Source organism: Acomys russatus, chromosome 4 (genome assembly GCF_903995435.1).
Source record: "Acomys russatus chromosome 4, mAcoRus1.1, whole genome shotgun sequence".
Lineage (NCBI taxonomy): Eukaryota > Metazoa > Chordata > Mammalia > Rodentia > Muridae > Acomys > Acomys russatus.
The window spans coordinates 62,535,159-62,559,984 of NC_067140.1; the positions used below are offsets into that span (position 1 = coordinate 62,535,159).

Consider the following 24,826-nt stretch of genomic DNA (forward strand, 5'->3'; position numbering starts at 1 on the left):
TCTTAGAGAGCTTTTTAAAATGCCTAGACCCCACCCACAAAGTTGCTGACTCAATTGGTCCTTTGGTTTAGATATTGATGAAGACACAGAAGTCACGCTCAGTAAGTCTGCATATGACACAGTAATAAAGGAGACTTAATGACAGAGAATGTCAATCCTCGTCACTAACAATAGAAGTGGGGGTCATTGTCAACTATCTCCAAAAAGCTACTGCTCTCTCCTACTCATTAATACTTTGACTGCAGTAACACATTCTCTTCCACATCAAGCTAGTCAAATAGTGTCTAGAACTTTGTGCTTGGCTCCAGAACATTGCACCATAAGCAGTCACAGAATGGCAGAAGCTCTTTGAAAAGAAATGGAATCCCAGGCGGTTGTTCTGGGGCTCCGGTGTGAGCATTCATCCACAGCTATCAGAAGGGCAGTCCTGTGTTCTACTCTGGCCTCCAAACAGAAAGCAAATGAATGTCAGTTTGCCTCAATTAATAGAGAGTAATAAAACTATCCTGCTGGGTGTGATGGCATATACCTGTAATCAGAGACAAGAAGACTTCTGCAAGTTCAAAACCAGCCTTGTCTACAAAGTGAGTTCTAGGATGACTGGCTCTACATAGTAGCTTCTAGGCCAACCTAATCTACATAGTGAGTTCTGGGGTAGCCCAGTCTACATGGTGATTTCTAGATAGGCCTAGTCTACATAGTGAGTTCTAGGCCAAACTAGCCTACACAGTAACTTCTAGGCCAACCTAATTTACATAGTGAGTTCTAGGGTTGCCTGGTCTACATAGTGAGTTCTAGACCAACCTAGCCTACCTAGTGACTTCTAGGCCAACCTAATTTACATAATGAGTTCTAGGGTTGCCTGGTCTACATAGTGAGTTCTAGACCAGCCTAATCTAAATAGTGAGTTCTAGGCCAAACAAAACCATCTAGTGAGACCTCATCTCAAAAGAACTTATGTTGTTTCCATGAAAATGAATGCAACTGGAGATTATCAAGTTGCATGAACTAAGACAGATTCAGACAAATAATGTATGCTATATTTTCTACCTTGTGAATCTTGCATTTTATATAGACATTTTCACATGAGTGTACAGCATATGCTGCCTGTGTTTCTAGCCATGCTTCCTATCTTTCCCTCTCTCATAACGTCTCATGTCAGTCCCCTTCCTTTCCTGGACAGTGTCACCTCCACTTTCATGACATGTATGTATACAAATATGCACAACGAAAACCAAAACTATGTGTTCAAAACAACCCTGTGTCCCCACAACTGACACAGAATGATGTCACCTCTCCTACATATTTCCATGGCACCTGGACAGTGACAGCTGGACTCATAAGGTTACAACCAGGAAGGCATGCGTGAAACCAGAGCAGTCAGGGTTGCTGGAGACATCTGGCCTAGGGTACTAGGAGCTACAGACTCAAATCACCAAACATGTTAATCATCTGCTATACTGCTATAATTTCTCAACAACTTCCCATGTGCTGAGCCAGAACATTCTTGGGATACTCCAAACATACCCTTTCAGCTACTATGTCACCTAATAGTCATGTCACACAAAATACAGAAACATATAAATGGCTCCAAACCAGCCCATTTGTAAAGTATTAAAACTGAACTTTAATCCCTAAGTAGTATTTTGTCTGTGAAAATAGATTATGCTGGGGGTGGAAGGTTGGCTCATATCTATAAGCTCAGTACTAGAAAGCCGAGGCAGGAGGATTGCTGTGAGTTTCAGACCAACTTCGTCTGATTAGTGAGTTCCAGGCCAGTCTGAGCTACAATGTAAGACATTGTCTCAAAACACAAAAACAAGGACAAGGTATATTTTTAGTGTTCTCACCACAAAATGATAAGTATAATAAACAAAGAGAATATGTTAATTAACTTGATTTAACCATTCTACAATTTAAATATATTTCAAAATATTATACCATAAATATTTATGAAGAAACATAGTCACATGAAAAATAAAACAAAAATCTGAGCATGGGTAGTAGACATGAATTAGATACTATATTTTTGCATGAAAAGATTAATTGGTCTTTGGCCTACAAAATGTAAGGTGTGGCAGTTACTGTGATTTTAGCAATCTGATCATAGAGCATATTGTTTGGGCTGATAAGTAAAACTACAGAAAGTTATAAAAACTACTTGATGACAGTTGGAGATAGCGGTTTTCCGTTAGCTTGGAAATTGTTGCTAAGTTGCCCACTTGGTTCACACGGTGATTGTGGACCAGTTTCATAGGGCACTGAGTACAAAGGAAACTGAATGTGTGGTTCTCTTTGCTGGGGCAGTTGTGTCTCTTCCTTTTGCATCATCTCAGTTGTGAAGTCTGAACTGACATCCATCCCGAAGCAGCCAAACTATAACAGAACTCCTAAACTCTGCCATGAGGGATCACCCATCTCAAGCCTTCTAACCCCAACTGTATATTATTTCACAGAAAACATTTAAGGTTTCTAAAACAATGAGCCAGACTAAAGCTTGCTTCTCTTAGGCTGTTTCTTTCTGTCACATGGTTCCAACAGCCATTCAGTCTTGGCACTTATGCATAAGACATGGACCAAGTTAAGCCAAAAATATTACTTTACAAAACAAGTTAATTCACAACTAGCACAGCCTGAAGGCTGCCACCCCACACAATACAGAGCCAGATAGGGCAGGTCCTGGGGTGGCAGCTAAGGCACAATCATTACAGCTCCTGCGCATAGTTGCCCAGTGGCCATCAGTGGGAGGAGTCAGACATTCTCACTACACATGACACATTACAGAGGCTGAGGCAGTCTTGAGCACGTAGAACCCAAATAGAGTTGCTAATCATAAGAGTAACATTTCCTGTAGATGTGACCAAACTGCGCCTCTCTGTCTATGGTTCTCAACCTGTAGATAGCAACCCCCTGGGGAGGTCGAAGGACCCTTTCACAGGGGTCGCCTAAGACCATCCTAACACAGAGATGCTTACATTATGATTCATAACAGTAGAGAAATTATAGTTATGAAGCAGCAGCAAAAATAAATAAATAATGTTATGGCCGGAGGTCACCACAATATAAGAAACCGTGTTAGAGGGTCACAGCACTAGGAAAGAGCAGAACTGCTCTATGTGATTGTGTGTGCTTTGAGAGATGTGCCAATTAGTTGGCAGAGTGCGAGTGTTGGATGTATGCCTTCAAGATCTTTACCAATGCAACCAAGTTTGGGTTTAGTGCTGCAGCTACATGCTTGGTGCATTGTGTTGACTATCAGAATCTCTTGGCTCTTGTCATGTCATGATTCAGGCCTGGGTTACTTCCTGTGTAGTTGGTACAGTTTTATAGTCATTGCGATGTTGATAACATTTGTTACCATTACATGTGCTGAGCATCTATAGAAATCTGAGCATTTGGTCCTGTCGAGTTGCACCTCTGTGTTTGATGTCTGACCAGGTATTCAGACAATGTTTCCTACGTTCCTAACATGTAGGGGAAGTTGCTACACTTGCAGAGTGATACTCTGTGCCTGGGTAATGTAGAGAATATCCTAATATTCATGGTGAGTGTGAAAGTAAGGCATCATAATTTGGAAATAATATTTTGCATGTCATGTATAGCCTAATGGATTGTAAAAGGGGAGAAAAGATTTAAACCTCTTCCTTAAGATCTTATGATCACCAGGGTCTTTCTGTGGTTCTCAATCCCCTTGCGTCCAACTTTAGAACCGTTAGTCACTCATTTCCTGAGATGCTCCCTTCTCCAAGCTTCCATCTTACTCTCCTTCCCTTCTTCAGGGCCCTCCTTCCTACCACCTCAAGAGCTCTGAGCATCTGCCCCTCACTGCCCAGCCAGCCATCACCTCCAACAACTGCCACTTTCCCTCCAACATCACATATCTCCTCCTACGTAGGTTTATTCCTAAATCCACAATTCTTGCCACGGCCAGATTCTGCTCAGTTCTAAGCTGCAGTCTATTTAATCCATAGGCCAAATATAATCCTACAGCTCCCGACTACTGTGAGCCTGTTGCCTCACATACAAACTACAGGGGCTGCCCTTGCGTTTGCAGCCAGCCTGCCTCAGCCTTAGAAGGCCTGCATGACAAGCGTGTATCACCATGCCTGGCATCACACTCTTCGTCTCCCTGAACCACAGTGTCTTCACACGACACCCTGGACTCTCGCTCTGCGCTGTCGTTTCCAACCTGGCAATCCAAATAAGCAGCACGCAAGGCTGAGATCATTTCCTCTATCCAAACGTCCTCCAAAATCTTCACTAACATGGAGTCCTCCTCCCTGACATTATAGGCCATATAACACAATTAGAGTTTAGCTTCTCCTCCTCCTTCTCGCTGTTGGCTTATTGTGGCGTGCTGGTCTTCTCTTCCCGTGTAGATTGCATATACTCCTTGAAGATGGGAAGCAGAATCCGGAATCTCCCTTGTTGGATAATCCCACTGGTCCGGAACACACTGCTTGGGTAAGCAGACAGGCCCCTTCCACATGTGTTTTGGAGGTCACTTAAAAGTACCCCACCTAAGGGCTGGCGTGATGGCTCAGTGGTTAAGAGCACTGATTGCTCTTCCAGAGGACCTGGGTTCAAGTCTCAGCACCCACATGGCAGCTCACAACTGTCTGTAATTCCGTTCCAAGGGATTCAATACCCTTATATAGACATACATGCAGACAAAACACCAATGCACATGAAATAAAAATAAATAGAATATATTGTTTAAAACACCCCACCTATACCAGTTCCTCACACAGTCTTAATGTCTTTGAGCTCTGTGTTCTGTTTGGACACTGTCTCAAATCTTCTTTGAAAAGTAAGTAAGTCAACAAACATACATGCTGCTGTGTAGAGAGCAGGCACACTAGAAATACTAAACTTAGAAAATCCTTTGTATTTCTATTTTAAAAGTTCAATGAATCATACATTATTCATAAGACACTTTATTCCTGGTCCAATTGATCTCAGAGAAATACAGGCATATCATATGGACTTGGAGATGTCATTGACTAAATTACACACAGAGAATGACAGTGGACCCACAGAGAAATGATAAAATTTTAAAATGGTAATATACTACTTACACTGATTCTATCATTATACAGTATTTACATAATTAAACATCATATTGTGCCCATTAATATGTATAATTGTTATATGTTAATAAAATAATATTCTTAAAGGTATATAAAATACCACAACACTATTTTTATTTGTGTGTGCATCTCTGTGTCTGTCTCTGTGTCCGTGTGTGTGTGTGTGTGTGTGTGTGTGTGTGTGTGTGTGTGTGTGTGTGCGCACGCGTGCACCTCATATACAGGTGATTCTGGTGGCTGATACCCTGGAACAGGAGTTGCAGGCTCTAGTGAGCCATGTGTGGGTGCTGGAACCCAAACTTGTGTCCTCTGGAACAGCTGCAAGTGCTCTTAACCACAGAGTTATCTCTCCAGCCCCTGATATTACATTTTAATACAACTACACGTGTTTTCATTGTTTCTACCATCCATTCTAAGTTGTTGGCTGTTTGGCTAACTTACACAACTTAACATTTTTAACATTAACATATTTTAAATTTTTACTATATTTTGAGTAATTAATTCATTTACATATAGGGAGAGGGGCACGTACCACTAAACACATGTGGAAGTCCGAAGACAATTCACAGAAATCAATCCCATCCATCCATCCACCATATGGATCCCCGGAGTGAAACTCAGGCTGCCAGGCCTGGCAGCAAGTGCCTTTACTGGCTGAGCCTTCTCCACAGCCCAACACATTTTAATATAACTGTATTTGCCATTTCTATTATTTAAGTCCTATTATGCATCAAGAACACGTTCTTCTCCCCTCTGATGAGAATGAAAATTCTCACCCTTGGCACTCTCTCCCTCTGCTCCCCAATCCTACTTTTTTCTACATTTCCTGCCAGTATGAAACTCCTCGAGTGACTGTACATTCCCTGCCTTTCCGTTCTCACAATATCGTATCCTATCTATCAGTTAATCAAAGTTAGAACCATTAACGCTGTCATTTTGTGTATAGTCTAAATCCCTTAAGTCTCAAAGGTGGTGCTTGTGATTGCTTTCGAGACCTGCCTTATGTCTTGCTGTGTGCTTTGCAGCTTACCATGTGTTGATGAACAAAGGTTATTACTGTATTGAAATACTGTCCTTCCACCTTCAATGAGAGAAGCTTGCTTAGGCAGGCTTAATGCTCATAGCTTTGTACCATTTATCTGAGTTTTAAATAATTTTTCTTCCCCCAGTCACATGTACAGATCTAACGTGAGGGCAAGCCTTGTTCTGTAAAATCTGTAGCCCTTTACCTTCCACCATCTTTAGAGTAGAAAAATATGCCAGTTGGGTTGTGGACATGGCTCAGTAGTAGAGTCCTGCCTAGAACAAGCATGGTCCCAATTCCCAGCACCTTCCAAAAACAATATTTTAATTTGCCAGTGTTGACATTATCAGACCCTGGATCAAAAGAAAAATGAAGTAGTTAAGCCCACTTTTTAATAAAATAAAATAAAAACAACTTACCAATGTAAAAAGTAAAAAATGTTTAATTTAAAAAAAAACAGCAGCTATTAAAAAAAAAAAATTACCAGTGTTCCATGAGGGACTATGAAGTGAGAGGAGAAAACAGAGATTGGTATGTTTGGTTGGCAACGACAGTTACGAAGTAGCAATTTTATGGCTGGGGATGGGGGGGATCACCATACAACTCGAGGAATTGTATTAAAAGCTCACAGCATTAGGAAGGTTGAGAACCACTGTGACAGAGGCGATTGTTACTATTATCAAATATTTTGTTAAGAAATGGAATTTAATCAGGCAGTAAGCAACCCTAGCAGAAAGTGTCTCACAATTTGTAGATGAAAGTTGTGATTCTCGGAGGAATAAAGCAATCAGACCCCAAGTCCTAAGAGAAAAGGTTCAAACTGTGGTTCCCGTCGTAGCCCCAAGCGTTCTTGTAACCACACTCAAGAACTCTTCGTCATTTCTCCTTTCATCTCTCCCACAAAAGGAGAGGGTTTCTTACCATTTTCAGTTACAGTCTTTTGGTGGGAATATCACTCCTTCAATGAATATGGACATTTTCCCTGGGATCTGTCCAAATCTACCTCCTTTAATGCTGGGCAAGACTGAGCAGTTTACCTAAGGGAGTTTCCTGCCCTAAAAGGATATTCCATTTAGTAAACAGTCATAGGTTCAGATCCGAAGTGCACAGAGACTAACTCAGAGTCGCTGTGTGCTTTTGTGCCTTAGTCCTCACAATGGCTCAATGAAGTCACTGCTTTTAATTAGCCCCGATGAGACTGAGAGAGCTACAGCTCACGTTCCGCTGGAGATGCCCAGTAAAGACCAGGCCCTCCTCAGGCCCATGCGAGCCACACTGCCTCACTAGGAGGTGAATCCTAGTAGGAAACCTAACAGAAAACACAGCCACACATGTATGTGCTTTTGTTCATACCATCTCTACTCCGTTAGTATACTATTAGTTTTAAAGGGCAGACCTGAAACATGTATGAAAAACACTTAGCGCTTACTCATCCAGGGTGGTGAGCTCAAGGATGTCATGTTATCTTCCATCTCTTTATAAGACTGAAATATCTCAGCGGTTACATCAAAACACCAGAGAAAAGGGCTTATAATCTGACAAAATATGACTTTCCTTATACTCACAGAATAAAAACACTTGTTATACACTGGGAAACAATTAAATGTAGCTAGGTATACACATAACTATCCCCTCCCCAATAAGTTATATATAACAGATTTTTCCCAAGATCTTAAAGCATACATATATGGGCTGGCCAGAGGCTTGGCAGGTAAAGGCACTTGCCACCAAGGCTGACAACCTGAGTTCTACTCAGAGACCCTCGAGGTGGAAGGAGAGAGCAAGCTCTCACAAGTTTTTCTCTCATCTACACAGAGAGACAGATGGACACACTGACAGACACCCTGGGATCTTATGGCCAAGGCTTAAAGGTGCCATCCTGTACAGATATAGGATTACCTGAAGCCAGGATGTGAAGGTACAAGGTCAAGTTTGCTGGCGACTTTATGTCACACTGCACAGAACGACATTCAGTCCTTGAGGTGACCTCTCCCTTCCATTCTAAGAAGCACACCATCATCTCGAAAGAGGGATCCTTCCCTCAAGGACAACATTGCCTTAATCATACAAGATTGATAAGTTAGAGTTTCAATATATCATTTCGCAGTGGGAAACTAGTGGAAGAAACAAAATCCAAACTCCTTGTGTGGAAACCTACACAGAAAATCCAATTATGATGGCAAGTCTATAGGACAGTGACACACAGGATAAAAGAAGAGCTGTTGGGTGCCTCTGCGAAGTGTTGCACACATGAGTTGCAGTGTTGACGCATGCATTGACACACTCTGACAATGACCTGCCAATCAGAGCGAAAGACTGCAGTGTTCCTTGACCAGCGCTCTCCTCCCTTGCACAGAGCCTGTATGTACATTTGAACTACTGGTTCTCACTGTACAGTTTGTAGACACAGCCATTCAGCACATAGGAACCTCATATGCTTTTCTACATTTCCCAAAAAGTGCTTAGAGAAAAACCTCAAATTCAACCCATCAAAAATCTGCCTCTACACTCACTTTCTCTTCAATCGATAGTCTAATACCATAGCGTATTCTACTACCTAACTGGACAACAAAATGAGCTGTTCATAAATTCTTGAGAAAGAGTTATTTTATCACCTTCCCATGCCCACCAAGCAGTTAGAGCAGAAGAGAAATCATGTGTGAAAGCACACGGCACAGCACCTGTAAGGTGGGCAGGCAAGGAAAGCTTTTTATCATTATGAGGTTCGACGAAGGCATGGATCCCACTGCCAGTCCTAATCTAAGCCCCTCCTCAACACGCTGTGCTATGTGTTCTCTCACCGCATACTGGAACTTCTCGTTGTAGTCACGGTCATTGGCTTTCACCACCCGCTCCACTTCTGAAAGAAAGAAACATCAGATACAAATTTATTTTTTTATTATTAATTCATTTAATTACATTACAGCCTGATCATAGTCCCCCTCCCTCCTCTCTTCCCAGTTCAACTTTTTCACCTCATTCCCCCATCCAGCTCCCCCTTCTCCTCAGAAAAGAGGAGCCCTCCCTCCCCATGGGTACCACCCAACCCTTGCACATCAAGTCACAGCAGGACTAAACGCATCCTCTCCCACTGAAGCCAAACAAGGCAGCCCAGCTATGGGAAAAGGATTCACATTCAGGCAACAGAGTCTGAGATAGCACCCACCCCTGCTCCAATTGTTAGGGGACCCATATGAAGAACAAGCTGCCCATCTGCTACAGATGTGTAGAAGGCCTACATCCAGTCCATGCATGTTCTTTGGTTGGTGGTTCAGTCTCTGTGAGCCTCCACAGGCCCAGAACAGTTTACTCTGTAGGTCTTCTTGTGGTGTCCTTGACCCCTCCAACTTCCTCAATCCTTTCTCCCATTCTTCCATGAGACCCCCGAGCTCTACCTATTGTTTGCCTGTGGATCTCTGCATATGTTTCCATCAGCTGCTGAATGAAGCCTCTCAGAAGACAATTTTTAAACCCACATAAAGAGATATAACATTAAAGTAATATTACTGGGGTTACTTTGATATTTTTGTCGAATCTTTTTCTTTTAAATTGAAGGGGGTTGGTTTCTGCCAACCTGAATGTTGGAGCACCAGTTGGAAAGTTCTGAGTGGAGCTGGGGAAATGGTTCACTGGGTAAAAAGATTTTCAAAATCAGGAGGACCCAAGTTTGAATCCCCAAACTCATGTGAAAGCTGGACACACAGCATAGGGTCTACAGTCCCAAATCCCTTACAGGGAGGTGGTGGTGGGAACAAGGGAGTCCCTTGAGCTCTCAGGCTGACTAGCCTGGTCTATGCAGAAGAAAATCACCAGAGAGCCTGCTTCAAAGAGGGTGAAAAGGAAGACCAACCTCTGATTGTCCTTTGACCTCTATGTGGTACTGTGGCATTATGTGTCTCCACTTATACACAAGAATGGACACACATACACACACACAAGAATACACACATACTACATATATACAAATATACAAAATGCACACACATACATTTTAAAAAGTTAAAGTCTCAAAATGAAAAGCTACAATAATTTGCATTATCTCTTTAATGAAATCCATAAGACAAAACATTGTATTTCTCTAATTGACATGTCCATTCAGCTCCACAAAAGCCTTTTTTTTTTATTAATTTATTCTTGTTACATTTCAATGGTTATCCCATCCCTTGTATCCTCCCATTCTTCCCCCCTCCCCATTTTCCCCTTATTCCCCTCCCCTATGACTGTGCCTGAGGGGGACCTCCTCCCCCTGTATATGCTCATAGGGTATCAAGTCTCTTCTTGGTAGCCTGCTATCCTTCCTCTGAGTGCCACCAGGTTTCCCCCTCCAAGGGACATGGTCAAATATAAGGCACCAGAGTTCGTGTGAAGGTCATACCCCACTCTCCACTCAACTGTGGAGAATGTTCTGTCCATTGGCTAGATCTGGGTAGGGGTTTAAAGTTTACTGCCTGTATTGTCCTTGGCTGGTCCTTAGTTTGAGCGGGACCTCTCAGCTCAAATCTGCCTATCATAATATTCTACTTGTAGGTTTCTAGGACCCTCTGGATCCTTCTACTTTGCTATTCTCCCATGCCTCTCTCATCTAGAGTACCAATAGGATGTCCTCCCCTCTGTCCCAGTTTCCTGGTAAGTGAAGGCTTTCATGGGACATGCCCCTTGAAAAGCCCTTTTTCTTAACTTCATGTCATTTCTAAAAGAGAAAAACTCATTAAAAGCCAAACATACCTGGAAAATTATTTAATTCACAAAAAAACCCACAAAAATGCAACACAGCCAAATAAAATCATATAAAAGTTGTCAATTAAGTCCCTGACCTCATGCCACAGACCAAAAGGTAGTATTTCCAAAAGACATGACATAATTAACAGCCTTCAGTAGGTATAGCCAATGTATTAAATCTTTTCTGGAAAATAATTTATATACCAGCATACACAATAAATAAACAGATAAGCCCAAATTTTGTGACGATTCAGAAATTAAAATTGTCAAAGAGAAGAGACAGTGGCCAGAAACACTAGCCATGCATCTTCTGTAGCAAGATGACACGATCTTGTCTTGTGTTTACCAGAAAGCTGCTGCAGATAATATCAAGGGCTTGATCAAATAATGAAAGCTATGGATAGAGTCTGCCAAGTCATCACCAGAGTTCAAGAGTGGGCTTGCACGGTAGATGACTTAACCGCCTGGCTTGAGTGTCCCATGATTCCCCAGGTCTCTGAAAAGTGTAAAATGAGTAGGTATGAGGTAAGAAACAGTCTTAGGCTGGAGAACAGGAGGGTGCTTTCACGAAAGGAAATAAGATGAGGGTGCTGAAGAGGGGAAGAAAGAACAAAGGTGTATTTTAAGGGCACCCCATATCAGACATCACAAATTGTCAAAACTAATTTCTTCCACAATTCTCCTTTGGCTGACCCCCGCTCCACCGCCACCGCCACTTGTGGCAGTTGGAATAAAAATGGCCCCCCTGGGCTCATATATTTGAATGCTTAGTCACCACAGTGTGGCACTACTTGAGAAGGATTAGGAGGTGTGGCCTTGTGGGGGTGGATGTAGCATTGTTGGAGGAAATGGGGGGCATGGTATAGGCTTTGTAGGCTTTGAGGTTTTGAGAACCCAAGGCAAGCCCAGTGCTCTACCTGCTGCCTGTGGACCCAGATGTAGAACTCTCAGCTCCTTCTCCAGCACCATGTCTGCCTGCATGGCTTCCATGCTCCCCACCACGATGATAATAATGGATTAAACCTCTAATTAAATGCTTTCTTTCATAAGAGGTGTCATGGTCATGGTGTCTCTTCACAGAATTAGAACACTGACTAAGACACCAAGACACTGCTCCTCAGTCTGAGCATCGCCCTGAAGACCACTCCTAATTAATGGCAATTGTGTTTGGGGCTACGTTTCCATCCCTTCCACACATACAGTGTGGGCTGCGTTGTTTGTCTCTAACATGCTCCTAGCTGGTTCTCTTCTTGCCTGAAAAGTCAGTTCTCTGTGGTTGCTCTGCATCCCAGCCTGAGGGATCTAGATGCTGCTAAGAACAATGCTGGACTGCTGGGACCCATCACAAGCCCTGAGTGGATGCCAACAAGAAGCAGCCCTCCAACCAACTAATCACCTGGAAGAAACTCCTCACTCCTGGCTGGAGCACCCTGACCAATTCTTTCTCTTGGTTGTCCTACAGAAAAAAAAAAAAGTCAAAATAGCACTTGGAGAGGGAGGCCAAGAATACCAAGGTGATTTGTTTATGTAACACTACCTAAGCTGTTTAAAAAAAAAAAAAAAAAAAAAAAAAAAAACTCTAAAAAAAAAAAATAGCAGTGGGTATTACTGAGAAGGTGTGCAAAGGGCTCTTTCCAAATAGCAAGACTTAATCTAAGCTATCAACACGCTGCAGGAGACTTAGAGACTTCAGCGCTAAGTCAGACCCTGGGTATAATAATTTGAATGTTAATTGGTCCTGGCTTAGATTATGCACATCCAGAAGACTGTCCTTTTCAAATTCTGCGTTTGTGTGGTCCACATCTAAAAGAGCGATTCTACAGTTCTGCACCAAACTGTACTTATCCCAACACCACAGCCACAAGCCTACAAATCAAAAAGGAATTATCCATCTGGAATTACAGATAGCCACATTCTAAGATTTATTAATTTATGTATATGAGCTCTCTATTTGTATGTATGACCACACCAGACAGAAAAGGGCATCAGATCTCACTTTAGATGGTTGTTGGCCACCATGTTATTGCTGGGAATTGAACTCAGGAGCTCTGGATGAGCAGCCAGTGCTCTTAACCGCTGAGCCATCTCTCCAGCCTGATAGCCACATTCGGAAAGTGTTTTAAATCTTATTATTAGTCTATGTGTGAAGGTATGACGGTGTGCGGAGACGGCCGCATGTGCCACGGCGTGAGTGTGGAGGCCAGAGGACAGCTTTGTGCAGTCCAATCTCTTCTCTCATCTTTACATGGGTTCCAGGGATTAAACTCAGCCCAAGTAACCAAGTATTGCTCTAGCACCACAAGCCTTGGTTAGATCCAGGAAGCCTCTTTTTCCTTCTAAATCCTTGGGATTGAGTCTTAATCTTTGTGTCTGTGTTTTTGTTGACTGTTATCTTTATGACCTAATGTTTCCTTTCTCTCTCTCTCTCTCTCTCTCTCTCTCTCTCTCTCTCTCTCTCTCTCTCTCCTTCTAAAAGAGTTTATTTAGACTACCTACTTATAGAAGTTAACATAATTTTACAGATCATTAGAAAAATTCTTTTCTCTCTGCAAACATAACAGGTTAGGAATAATAGGTTAGAAATGTATACATTACAAAACCGCCTGTGACTATCTGTGCAGTTACCATGCATTTGCCATGAAGTCAACAGTGTGCTATCCTTACACTGCAGGTAACAATGTACTTATGTCCTATCACACGAAACTGACCGGTGGTACTGCTTGACTTTATAAACAGCCATTAGCTGTTAAAGTTAAAGTCAGTTAAATGGCTATTTAACATGACAAAAGTGGAAATAAATTCAACTGAAGTTCTGTAGAGGTCACCATTCAAATGTTTCACGGCATTTTTTTTTTTTTCCAGATAAAGGGTTTCAATATTGAAATAAGTTTCATGATAAATAAAGAGGCTAATTTTTCTAAATACTTCATTAAATAGGACCAGTGTCTTATTAATAAATGACCTAACTTTTCATGAAGTAATTCTGGCTGAAGATCTTGGTATGTTTTCATAAAACTCTAAGACATCCTGGCTTTGACTTTAAATTTTTACAGTTCTCCACCCTTAGCTTGGCGATACTAGGCCTGAATTATCTTTAGCTTTCTTCCATATATTGCTACGGTGTACACTGGGACAGTCACATGCTGGAAGGGCGAGCTAGCAACAAGCCCTCTATAAGAAGTCCTACTGGGAATTCTTCTCTGAGATACAGTGACTAAAAGCTGAGTATTTCCTGTTTCCTGAGCTCTTTTCAGGTGTGATTGCCGTGATGAAAGATGAAGCGCGGGATGTAGGATTCACAGAGGCACCCACAGCTCCATAATTAATCACTGAGGTTTTCTGGCCCTGAAAAGAATAAGTCAGCATGTATTAATAAAAGACATAAAGGAACGTAAGATGGCAAACAGATGCCTTCTGCCTGCCTGCCTGCCTTCTCATGTCTCAATGACACTGCAGGAAATGTGTGCAGAAGAGGAAATATGGCTGGAAGAAGGCCATTAAGGTTAGATAAGTCAGTGTGACTAGGAAAAACAAAAGATGGGAGAAACTCTAGGGCAAACTCAGATCCAGCCAATCACAGAAGAGTGGTCCTCCCGTAGCCAATCACATTAGAAGAGCGGTTCTCCCGTAGCCAATCACATTAGAAGAGTGGTCTTCCTCCCGTGGAGGCCAAGGGCAAACTCAGATCCAGATGGAAGTCCAAGGACTGAGATGGTGTTGCAGAGTTGACAGCGCCATTTTGCATGCATCGTGTTTGCAAAGTAATTAGCAGGGTCCCTTTTCATTCTCAAAAGTGTCTCTATTTGGATCTAGGAATGTAATTCAACAGTAGAGACCTGGTATCCCAGGGTCCCAGGTTCCAACTTCAGCTTTAGCAGAAAGGATTTAAGTTTGAATAATAAATTGTATTACCACTTCAAATGCACGATCCAAGGGGAGGAGAGGATACTGAGACAGGTGGGTGAATAGGCTGGTTTTTCTTTTTAATTCTAATTAGTGCCTGAAATAAATACAGGAACATATGACATCAGTAAAAACAAAAGCAAGATTATATGAGCAACGAAAGAGAGAGTAAGAAAAAGTTCCTTTAAAAAAATGGTTTTTATGTGTGTGTATGTGCATGCTTGTGTGCATTTCTGTGTCCTGTCTGCATGCAGAAGCTTGCATAGGCCAGAAGACAGCAACAGGTCCTCTGGAACTGCAGTTACAGTTGTCAGTCACCACGTGTGTCCTGGGAATCAAACCCAGGTCCTCTGCAATAGCAGCCATGTGTTCTTAACTGTTGAGCCATCTCACCAGCCTCTTAGAATATATACTTAATGGAAGAACTAGAACAGCTAAAAATTGGTGGAGGGGGGAACTTGATTTAAATGTATATCAAAATTGTAAGGTGAAGGAAATTATTTAAAAGAAAAAAACAAACAAGACGGGAATACAGACAGTTTAGCAGGAGGAAGCAATCAAAGGCACAGGACTTGCTCTCCTCCTGAGTAAGATGTAAGTCTTCAGAGTGACAGGCCCACCAGATTCCAACCAGAATTCAGGCAAGTGGACTTGTTGAAATCCGTAAAAGATCATCACCAAGCCAATCACTTAAGAATATGTAACAAAAAGTAACAGCTTAAAATTCAACAGGAAGTGGGGTATAGAACATAGAGAAGCAACAAATGCGGAAGAGGAGAGGGGCTTCTAGAACATTCCTTGCTGAGAAGGTTTTTTATTTCATGTACACAAGATTTTAGAACACATAAAATGAGTTAGATTAAAAAAAAAAAAAAAAAAAGGCAAGAAAAGCCCTCATCTGGGAAGAGGCGGGACACTGAGGCAAGGGCAGGACCCCATTGGCTAAGAGCCTTGTCCTTTTGTTTTTTACAACACCCAGCCTGCCTCAAAGAAGATGATGAGCATCAAAGAACCTCCTTATGGAGTTGACTTCAAATGTGGCAAAAAAACCACTAGGCAAAATGTCCTCGTTTCTGCCACAGACAGAATTTTGCCTAAAAATGGGCAAGCTTGGATGCAGGCAGAGTCAACGGCTGAACTCTGCCAAGACAGCGTGAGCAAGTTTATTTCAAGTTTGCCAAATACAAATAGCAAAATCACCATGAATGTAACATTTATATAATTTCTGATTGGCTCATGGTTCTTCCTGCTGTATGTAGTTTATTTTATTCATGTGTAATAATATAAATGTATGTGTTAAAAAAAAAGAAACATAATTTAAAAAAAAAAAAAAAAAAAGACCCTCTCCTTAACTACGACCTCTCAGCTAAGGCTAGCCTTTGTGTGGCAATCATTAACTAGGATTTGCGGGGGGAGCACTTCCTAAACAGAAAAATGTCACCAAAGCTCTTCATATGTGTGTATAAAGTTCCCAAACAACAGAAACGCATACAGAGAATGTTCTTTTAAAAACTAAACACAAAATAGTTAAGGAGAGGTGAGAGGTAATAGCAAGCATCCAAATGCTTGTACCTACTGTCTCCCAAGAGAGTCTTGAAGGAGTTTTCTGAGCATTTCCAGTGAAGATTGGCTAATGATCATCGACTCTGCTCCAGGACCTTGAAGGCGATGCTTACCACCTTCCTAATCTGGGTTCTTTTCCATTAGAGCACACAATAAATTACAAATTCACTATCTCTCACTTCCAGACAGCAAAAGAAAGCAATTCACTACACCTCTCATTTGTATCAGTTTGTCTGTGAGCAGATCTTTTTGTTTGGTTGGTTGGTTTAGTTTGGTTTGTTGTTTGGTTCAGTTTGGTTTTCGAGACAGGCTTTCTCTGTGTAGCCTTGGCTGTCCTGGACTTGGCTTGTAGATTAGGCTGGCCTGGAACTCACAGAGATCCACCTGCCTCTGCCTCCCTTAGTGCTAGGATTACAGGCATGTGCCATTGCACCCGGCTCTGTGAGCATACCTTAACCATTCAGTGTTCAACACTACTGAGAGTAGGACTCTATATCCAGACCATAATAAGAGGGAGAGGACCCATGACTGAGCACAGAATTAATAAACACAACTGCCCTTCAATTACCTACAGTGCCTTTTTTCCTTTGGTTTTGAAGGCATTATTCCAACACTTAGTTGTATGCTGCCAAAGCCATTAAACAGTGGCATACTCCAGAGACCTTGGGGTCCCTGTGTAAACCTTGATGGCATAGGCTGAGAGTCTTAAGTTAGTTTGGCATGCATCCAAACACAAAAGAATGTCTCCAAACATAAAGTATCATTTGGGGTATGAGATTGTTAGTGGGGTTTTTTGGAGGAGGGGTGAGATTTTCCAGAATACTCCCTCAAACTATATCGATAACTTAAGCCTTCCTCTTCCTTAATTTTCTTTCCTTTATCAAAATCTGGTCAGTTGGAAGCCAGAGCAGTTTACTGAACACAAAGGACAGTGAGTGGGAGAGCTTTGCACCCTGAGCAGAGGTTTCCTGTGCCTGCAGCTTCTGGGATTTATTGACATTTTACATAGAAAACTAAAGAGAATTGAAGCAAAAAGCAAAACAAACCTTCCCACAATCGTGAGTGTGTGTATGTGTGTGTGTGTGTGTGTGTGTGTGTGTGTGTGTGTGTGTGTGTGTGTGTGTCCCCTCAGGAAAAAAGCTTGGAAACAAAGTTAGGGAATTCAAACAAGTTCTAAATGGTTTTGGGTTTGTTTTCCTCTTTGATAAGCCAATGCAAATATGTTGATCCAGCCCAGAGAGTCAAGAAATTCAATTTATTGGAAGCTTTATTCTCATTATGGCTACTATAGCATCTCGGCAAATTCATCCTTCTGGTATACCTGAGTGGATTATATAAATTACAAATACAATCTTTAGATAAGCCCCTACTGCGTTGTTTCCTATACATGATTCATGACTAGAGTCTTAAAGTCTACGATAACAATAATGTCGAAAGCTGGTGTTTATTGAGCACTTGTTAGAAGCTAGATACCACCTCAAGTATTTCACAGACATCACTTCAGGACTCCTCAAAACCAGCTATTAAGAGAATGAATCTGCAGCCCCACGTTACAAATAAGGAAGCGAAACCAGAGGAGGAGGATGCAGTGGGTCAGAGTTGAGACACAGAACGGCCTCACTGAGGACAAATGCTTGGCCGTGAGTCTGCAGATAAGCAGATGGCGAGTGCTACTTTGCAAAGCTGACTAGGAAATTACACATTGATCAGCCCAGGTACAAGAACAGAGAGAGCAGACATGGGCCTCCCTCATCAAATTCAGCACTCTACACTATGGTTCAAATCATATACCCCATCCCAACGAGCCACCAATTCCCTCTTTTTCTTCCTCTGCCTCATTTTAATTTATAAAACTTCCCCACTTTTTCATGTCTAAATTAATATATACACAGAAATGTCTTTAAATCTTAATAGAATTAGACCTGGATCTTGGACCATGGTCTTCACATAACAAAGACTTACAACACTAGGTCTTACAGGAAGCAGTCAAATTCAAGCTGGTTGACCTTTCATTTATAAAGATTGTACCAGTGATTTGTATAACACCTTTCTTATGACAATGAAAAAAAGGGAAGAATTCTAGAGTCTCAGATTGGCATTGGGAGTAGCAGCAGATCCTCCCCCTACACACACATGCACACACACGCATGCACACATGCACACACATAGGTGCATGCATGCATACACACACACACACACACACACACACACACACACACACACACACAAGGGCATAAATAAAGTCTGCAGATAGACACTACATGGGGACAGAATTCTGCTCATTAGGAGACTGAATGTTGCAATGTGTCCAACAAGGGAATTGATGTATCATGAAATAATTACGGATGCAGGAGCCAATCACTTGCCAGAGATATCAGAAAAAGAAATAGGGTGTTAGATAAACTTCAATTCAACCTTTTACCTTTAAAACCTATGGTCAAAAATGAAGAAAATCTTAATAATAAGATATAAAATGCCCAATGAAAGAAAAACTATGTTGTAGTTGTCATTAACTGACTAAGATGAAATGAAAAATTAATATTCTCTGCGGCAGTTTAAATAAGAACAGACTCCATAGGCTCATATATTTGAATGCTTAGTCATCAGAGAGTGCCACTACTCGGGAAGGATTAGGAGGTGTGGCCTTGTTGAAGGAAGTGTGTCACTGAGGATGGGCTTTGAGGCATTAAAAGCCCAAGGCAGGCCCAGGGGCTCTCTCTTCCTGCTACCTGCCGATCTGGACATAGAACTCTCAGCCTTTTTGCCAGCATTGAGTCTGTCTTCATGCCACCATGCCCCCACCATGATGATAACGGACTAACCCTCTAAAGAAAGCCCCTATGAAATATCTTCCTTTGTAAGAGATACCGTGACAAGAACTCCACAAGAAGACCAACAGAAGCAGGGAGTGGTGGCACACACCTGTAATCCCAGCACTCTGGGAGACAGAAGCAGGCGGAACTCTGTGAATTTGAGGCCAGCCTGGTCTACAGAGTGAGGCCACAGAGAGAAACCCTGTCTCAAAAAACCAAAATGAAGAAGAAGAAGAAGAAGAAGAAGAAGAAGAAGAAGAAGAAGAAGAAGAAGAAGAAGAAGAAGAAGAAGAAGATGATGATGATCAACAGATCCAAGAGCCAACTAATCAGGGCCCAGGGCTCAGAGGGGCATGTAGAGACTGGAGCACCAACCAAGGACCATGCGTGGACTGAACCTAGGGCCCCTACACAAATGTAGCCGATAGGCAGCTCAGGCTTCATATGGGTCCTCTAGTAAAGTGAGTTTGGGGCTGTCTCTGACATGGACTCTGCTGCCTGCTTCTTGATCACTTCTCTCTGGTGGAACTTCCTTGCCAGGCCATGGGGGAAGAGAATGCTCTCAGCCCTGTTGTAACTTGATGAGCTGCGGTAAGTGTGGGGGGGGGGCTCTTCTTTTCTGAGGAATAGGGGAGAAGAGGAGGGAGAGGGCTATGACTGGAATGTAAAATGAATAAATAAATTAATTTTTAAGAAAAGAATTGTTGTGATCATGGTATCTCTTCACAGCAATAGAACCCTGACCAGGACACTCTCTGAAATTGGAATGTCATTATTAGTGCAAGTTGCGTGCCCTAGCCTGAAATTCTGATGCACAAAGGCCTCTAGAACCTCAAACTTTTTGAGCACTGACATGATATTTAAGTTTCAGATTTTTGGAGAATTTCAAATTTTTCATTTCCAGGATAAGAGTTCTCAGCCAGAAAAGGTCTATGCAACTATTCCAAAATCTAAAAACTAAAAAAATCAATACAAAATCTAAATCCCAGAAGTCCTTCTGACCCCAAACTCCTCAGATAAGATATACTCAACCTATTTTCAGGAGACAGACTACTAAAACAAGCAAACAGAAGAGTATTTCCCACTACCTTGACCAAACACATTTGTCTTGTACAGACTCAGTTCTAGGTACTTGATTATTCATGCAATAAAACACTGTTTTGAAATGAAAAAAAAAAAAAAAACGAGGACCAAACCACAGACAGACACAACCACACAGCTATAAAGCACAACCTTCAGAGTAAGCGAAAGAATCATGATAAAAGAATATTTGCTGTTCTGTTTCATTTATGTTTACTTAAGACGGGTCAAAGTAAAGAGACAGAGATCAGCAGGTGCCTGGGGATTCCAAAAGAGTGACCACAGTGACACCCAAGGGAACTTGAGATGACAGAAACGTCTGTGTTTTGTTTCACAGGCCCTCGGGAGGTACACACAATTTTCGAAGTTTTGTTTTGTTTTGTTTAACTTTAAACCAATGTATGTGTTTTCTGAATAAATCAAATGTCCAATATAAAATAAGATTACAGTGCCTATTGCTTGTGTCATGGGAAAAACCCAAGTCTTACCCAGCAGCTTCTGCTTGTTGGAGCACATCATCACCCTGGATGCCGCGCCGTGAAGCCACGAGTGTTGGCCTACATTTAGAAAGAAAGAGACATTAGTATTTGAAAGATGCTCAGTATCTTTATAGTCACCCTCTTCAACTGTCTCGCTACACAAATTCAGATGGCAAGTTGCTGACATAATAAAGAACCATTAAAATGCTTAAATTTAGCCAGATAATAATAATTCTGTGCCACAAAAATATGCATGTTTGTATTATAAATGTATTGGGGTTCAGAAGGCTCTGGAAGCAATGTTTCTCTCTGCTCTCTAAGCTCTCATTTTTCTTCTTCTCCTCCCTGCAGCTCAAAGAAGTCTCAGAAGTTAGAATTCCTCCTCCTGAGAGCAGGCCATGGAACCAAGCCCCTTCCCTCGAATCTAGCCATAAAAACTAAGTTACTGTTCCTAAGCACTCCCGCCCATATTTCTGTATGGAACTGCCCATGAAGAAATCCTCGGACATATTTTTTATAGGTCAAACCCTCCTCCATTCCTTAAATGATCCCATCGCGTACTCCCGTGGAAGAAACACCGCAAGTGACAGACAAGGAGAATCTGGACAGACAGGTCTTGTGAGCACCATCTACCTTCATGCCTCTTTGTTGGCTCAGACCCTTTGTGTCCAGTCAGAGGGATGCATGACTCTCTCTGCTTGACTGAAACAGCTCACAACAATGGGTTGTTTCCTCCCTGGATCTTTCTTCTGGGTCTTCACCCTGGTATCCAGTGCCATTTTTGACTGATCACCAAAGCTCATAGCATTTTCTCATGCCTGTTCATTTGTCTACTGTCAGTTTTTCCTCAACAGACTCAAACACATTATTTCATAGTGAAACTCTGAACTTCCGGGGAAAGGCTTTACGGCAACCCCAGGTAAGTACATATATGTGCACTGGACTTGGCATTCAATTATAATCAACTCTTCTAACTCATCACAAACGCTAGCCACTGGGATATCATAGGGCCATGCAAGCATCTGCCTCTTGGTGGAATGTGCTAGATAATTTCTCCCCACAGCCTGAGTTGGTAACAGCTCCTGAATGTGAGATAGATAGATAGATAGATAGATAGATAGATAGATAGATAGATAGATAGATAGATATATCAGGGAATTGTTGACCAGGCTGCAGGCAACCACAATCCAAGCTTACCCACTCACTTATACATATATGTGTCCTGTTAGGCAACACACTAAAATGATACTATTATTATCTTTTTTCCTGCATGTGGCCTACTTTTTTATGAGATAAACCCTATCAAATATCTAAAATGAGTAAATGCATGAACATTACACACAACATTAATAGCCCATGGAAATGAGCATGGCAGAGCAAGCAGACATGTGAAAATGGCATCCTTCTTTTGGTTAGAAAGAGAAATGATGCATCTGCTTCCTGCTCAGAGAAGTTGCATGCAGAACATACCGAGTGTGCCTAAAGAAGCACCGTGTGGTCAGCCACACCGACACCAAAGAAGAGGAAGAATGGTGGTGCACTTGGCTTAGCACTTACAAGAAAACACATTTAAACCAAAGTTCATCAGCCCCCACTGTCCAAAACACCGGAAACCATCCATTGTCTCCCTATTATCACCCTTGGGTGTGCCTAAAAAGAAGAGGCACTGACAATAGGAATCTACACTTTCCTGGTGCCCAGATTGCTAAAACTGATGAGTCTAAACAGAAAGCACTGCCATGTGCTGCTAGCAGAAAGAGAACATTATAACCCATCAGAAAATCCCCTGTTCTCTCCTGTACACCTTCCATGCCATTGGTGCCGAGGCTGCCCAGACCATCCCTCCAAAGCCTGCCTAGGCAGTGGGTGGCATCTAGGACATTCTGGATGGCCAGAGATCACTCTTCCTCTGTGCTTATCCTCACGAGTCTGTCTTGGTCCAGACTTAGGAAGCTATAGACCAGTGTCCACATCAAAACTACAGCCATCTTCACTGAGGGGCATGGCACCATGCCATGGTCGTGCTCACATTAGCCTTAGGGGAAGAACTGGACACAACAGCTAAGGCCTCTACCACCTTGGCTCTGCTCGTGGTTCTTACCTGGCTTCTCCTTCACTATTCCCACCTCTTTTTGCTTCTCGCGTCTGCCCTTCAGAAATACTCAGCTTAGCTTGTTTCCATTCGGCGACCTGCATGAATTCTCTTCCCTGTACTTATAGCCATAGAACCCGGCCCCACCCTCTTCAACTCATATTGCATTTCCTCCAAGAGGCCACTTCCTATGCGTCCCACAAAACCTGCTACTGTTCGTCCCAGGGTCGACGGCACTCTAGACTGAATTTGTCTTTTCTCTCGGCCTTCTCTTCATTACTTCACCAACTCCACTGGGACAGGAGCCTCCTCATCTGCTCCCTGGTTTTGTCCCTGACATCTGGCACACGGCTGGCTCATGGCGCTACTCCATGTGTTTATTGAGCATGAATGAGTGGTGACTTGTTTCCCTAAGACATGGAGCATGGACACACAGCTGCTAACAGGCCCTCCTTCTTCTAGTGAGTATTTTTTCCCAGGACTCAAGCAGCAGAGCAGCTTTGATCTACCATCCCTGTTTGGGCCTCCTGGGGATTTAGGGATATGTCGTCTCTCTTGCTAGCCCCTGTCCTTCTGTATGCCATTATGTCCTAAACACCCTTCACACAGACGAGGACAGACACCTAAGGATGAGAATATTTGCCGTTAAAGCAAATTGAAGAACAAGAGAAAGAAGGGACAAGTGGCCAGATCTTAGAGGAGGACATGGGGCACTGCAGCTGAGGGAAGCTTCTCAGGAGGAGTGCTTTTACTTCTTAAGTTTGTTCTTTGACAATTACATACATGTACATGGTACATTTGGTCACTGCTAAGCTTCTCTTAGCTCCTTCTCACTTGCCACCTACCCTTCCTCCCCTCAAGTCTCTTTCCTAGAGTCATGACTGTTCTGTTTTGTTTTGTTTTGTGACTCTCCGATTGTAACCAGGAGCATTTGTGTAGCCATAGGTTTGGAAGCATCTGTTTCAGCCTGGTGATCTCATTGCTGGGTACACAGCTAAAGGCAATGACTTCCTCTACCCCCAAACCAATCAGTCTCTAATAGAATACAAAGAATTTTTTTTTTTTTATGTAAGTCTTTCCTGTGGAAAAACTAACATAGGCAAAAGCAGTCCTCACCCATGGAGGACCGTCTTCTTGTTTCCTTATCTGTTTGTTTGTTTGTTTGTTTGTTTGTTTATCTATTTCAATCAGGGTCTAAAGGCCTGTCACTTGCTTTGCTTTTGCTATCTCAGATTAGCCTTAAGCTCACACCAATCCTCCTGCCTCAGATGCTGGGATTACAGGTATTTCCACCATACACAACTTCTTCATTGTCATTTCTTTGTTTCACACAATAGTCACCAAAAAGGAGACAGAGCAGCGATTAAATGGCGTAAGGCAGGAGCACACACGAAGCCCATGAGGATGACATCTGGTGCTTCCGGTGGCCTCATCTGGCCAGAAGAGAAAGACTAATCAGCAAATCTAAGCCAACTTGTTAAGACATGAAAATTCCCTCTGGGGACTAAATCAACATGTTATGTTTTCACAAGACCCAAATCCCTTACTGGTTCGTTAGGCGGGGCTGAGAGAATGGGGCTAACCCATAACCAGTGTTAAAGACAAAGCTAAAGGCATCTGTGGACTGTTAAGGAACTGTGGTAAAATAGCCATGTACCCTCTCCCTTCTTTTATTTTGCATCTTTCTGCAAGTTCTTCTCGTTTCCAAAGCTCCCATATGATGAGGCTTAAAAGAACGCCATATCCCTCACAGATGCTCTTTATTCCATAACATTCTTACGTTTTCACTTTCAGCTTCTCGCCACCGCCTTCCAAAGTGTCTTTGGAGTCACTTATGTTTAAGACAACGGACAAATCCATTTCAACTTTAAACATTTTTACTTTCATAGAAATGTTCTCTATCTCTATATCCATAACTCAGAGTACAACACCACCATTGCTGTGTGGATTAAACTAATTTGGTATGATTTCTTAGAAATTTTTTTCTCAATGGCGTCTTACTCGGGCGGCGGGGGGGGGGGGGGGGGGGGGACTTTAATCTCCAAAACAACATTATAATGAAA

At 42.3% G+C, this 24,826-nt stretch overlaps 1 protein-coding gene across 1 annotated transcript in view; it reads right to left on the reverse strand.

The window, feature by feature from the left end:
• The window catches only part of Atp8b4 (ATPase phospholipid transporting 8B4 (putative)), a 175,878-nt gene extending 151,255 nt beyond the window's left edge, over positions 1-24,623 (reverse strand). Inside the window, exons 1-3 of the mRNA XM_051144911.1 lie at positions 24,544-24,623; positions 20,681-20,749; positions 8,916-8,982 (exon numbers count right to left, since the gene is read on the reverse strand). Coding sequence (XP_051000868.1) covers positions 8,916-8,982; positions 20,681-20,749; positions 24,544-24,623 — 216 coding nt within the window. The remainder of the gene's footprint in view (positions 1-8,915; positions 8,983-20,680; positions 20,750-24,543) is intronic.
• Positions 24,624-24,826: the final 203 nt, after the last annotated feature.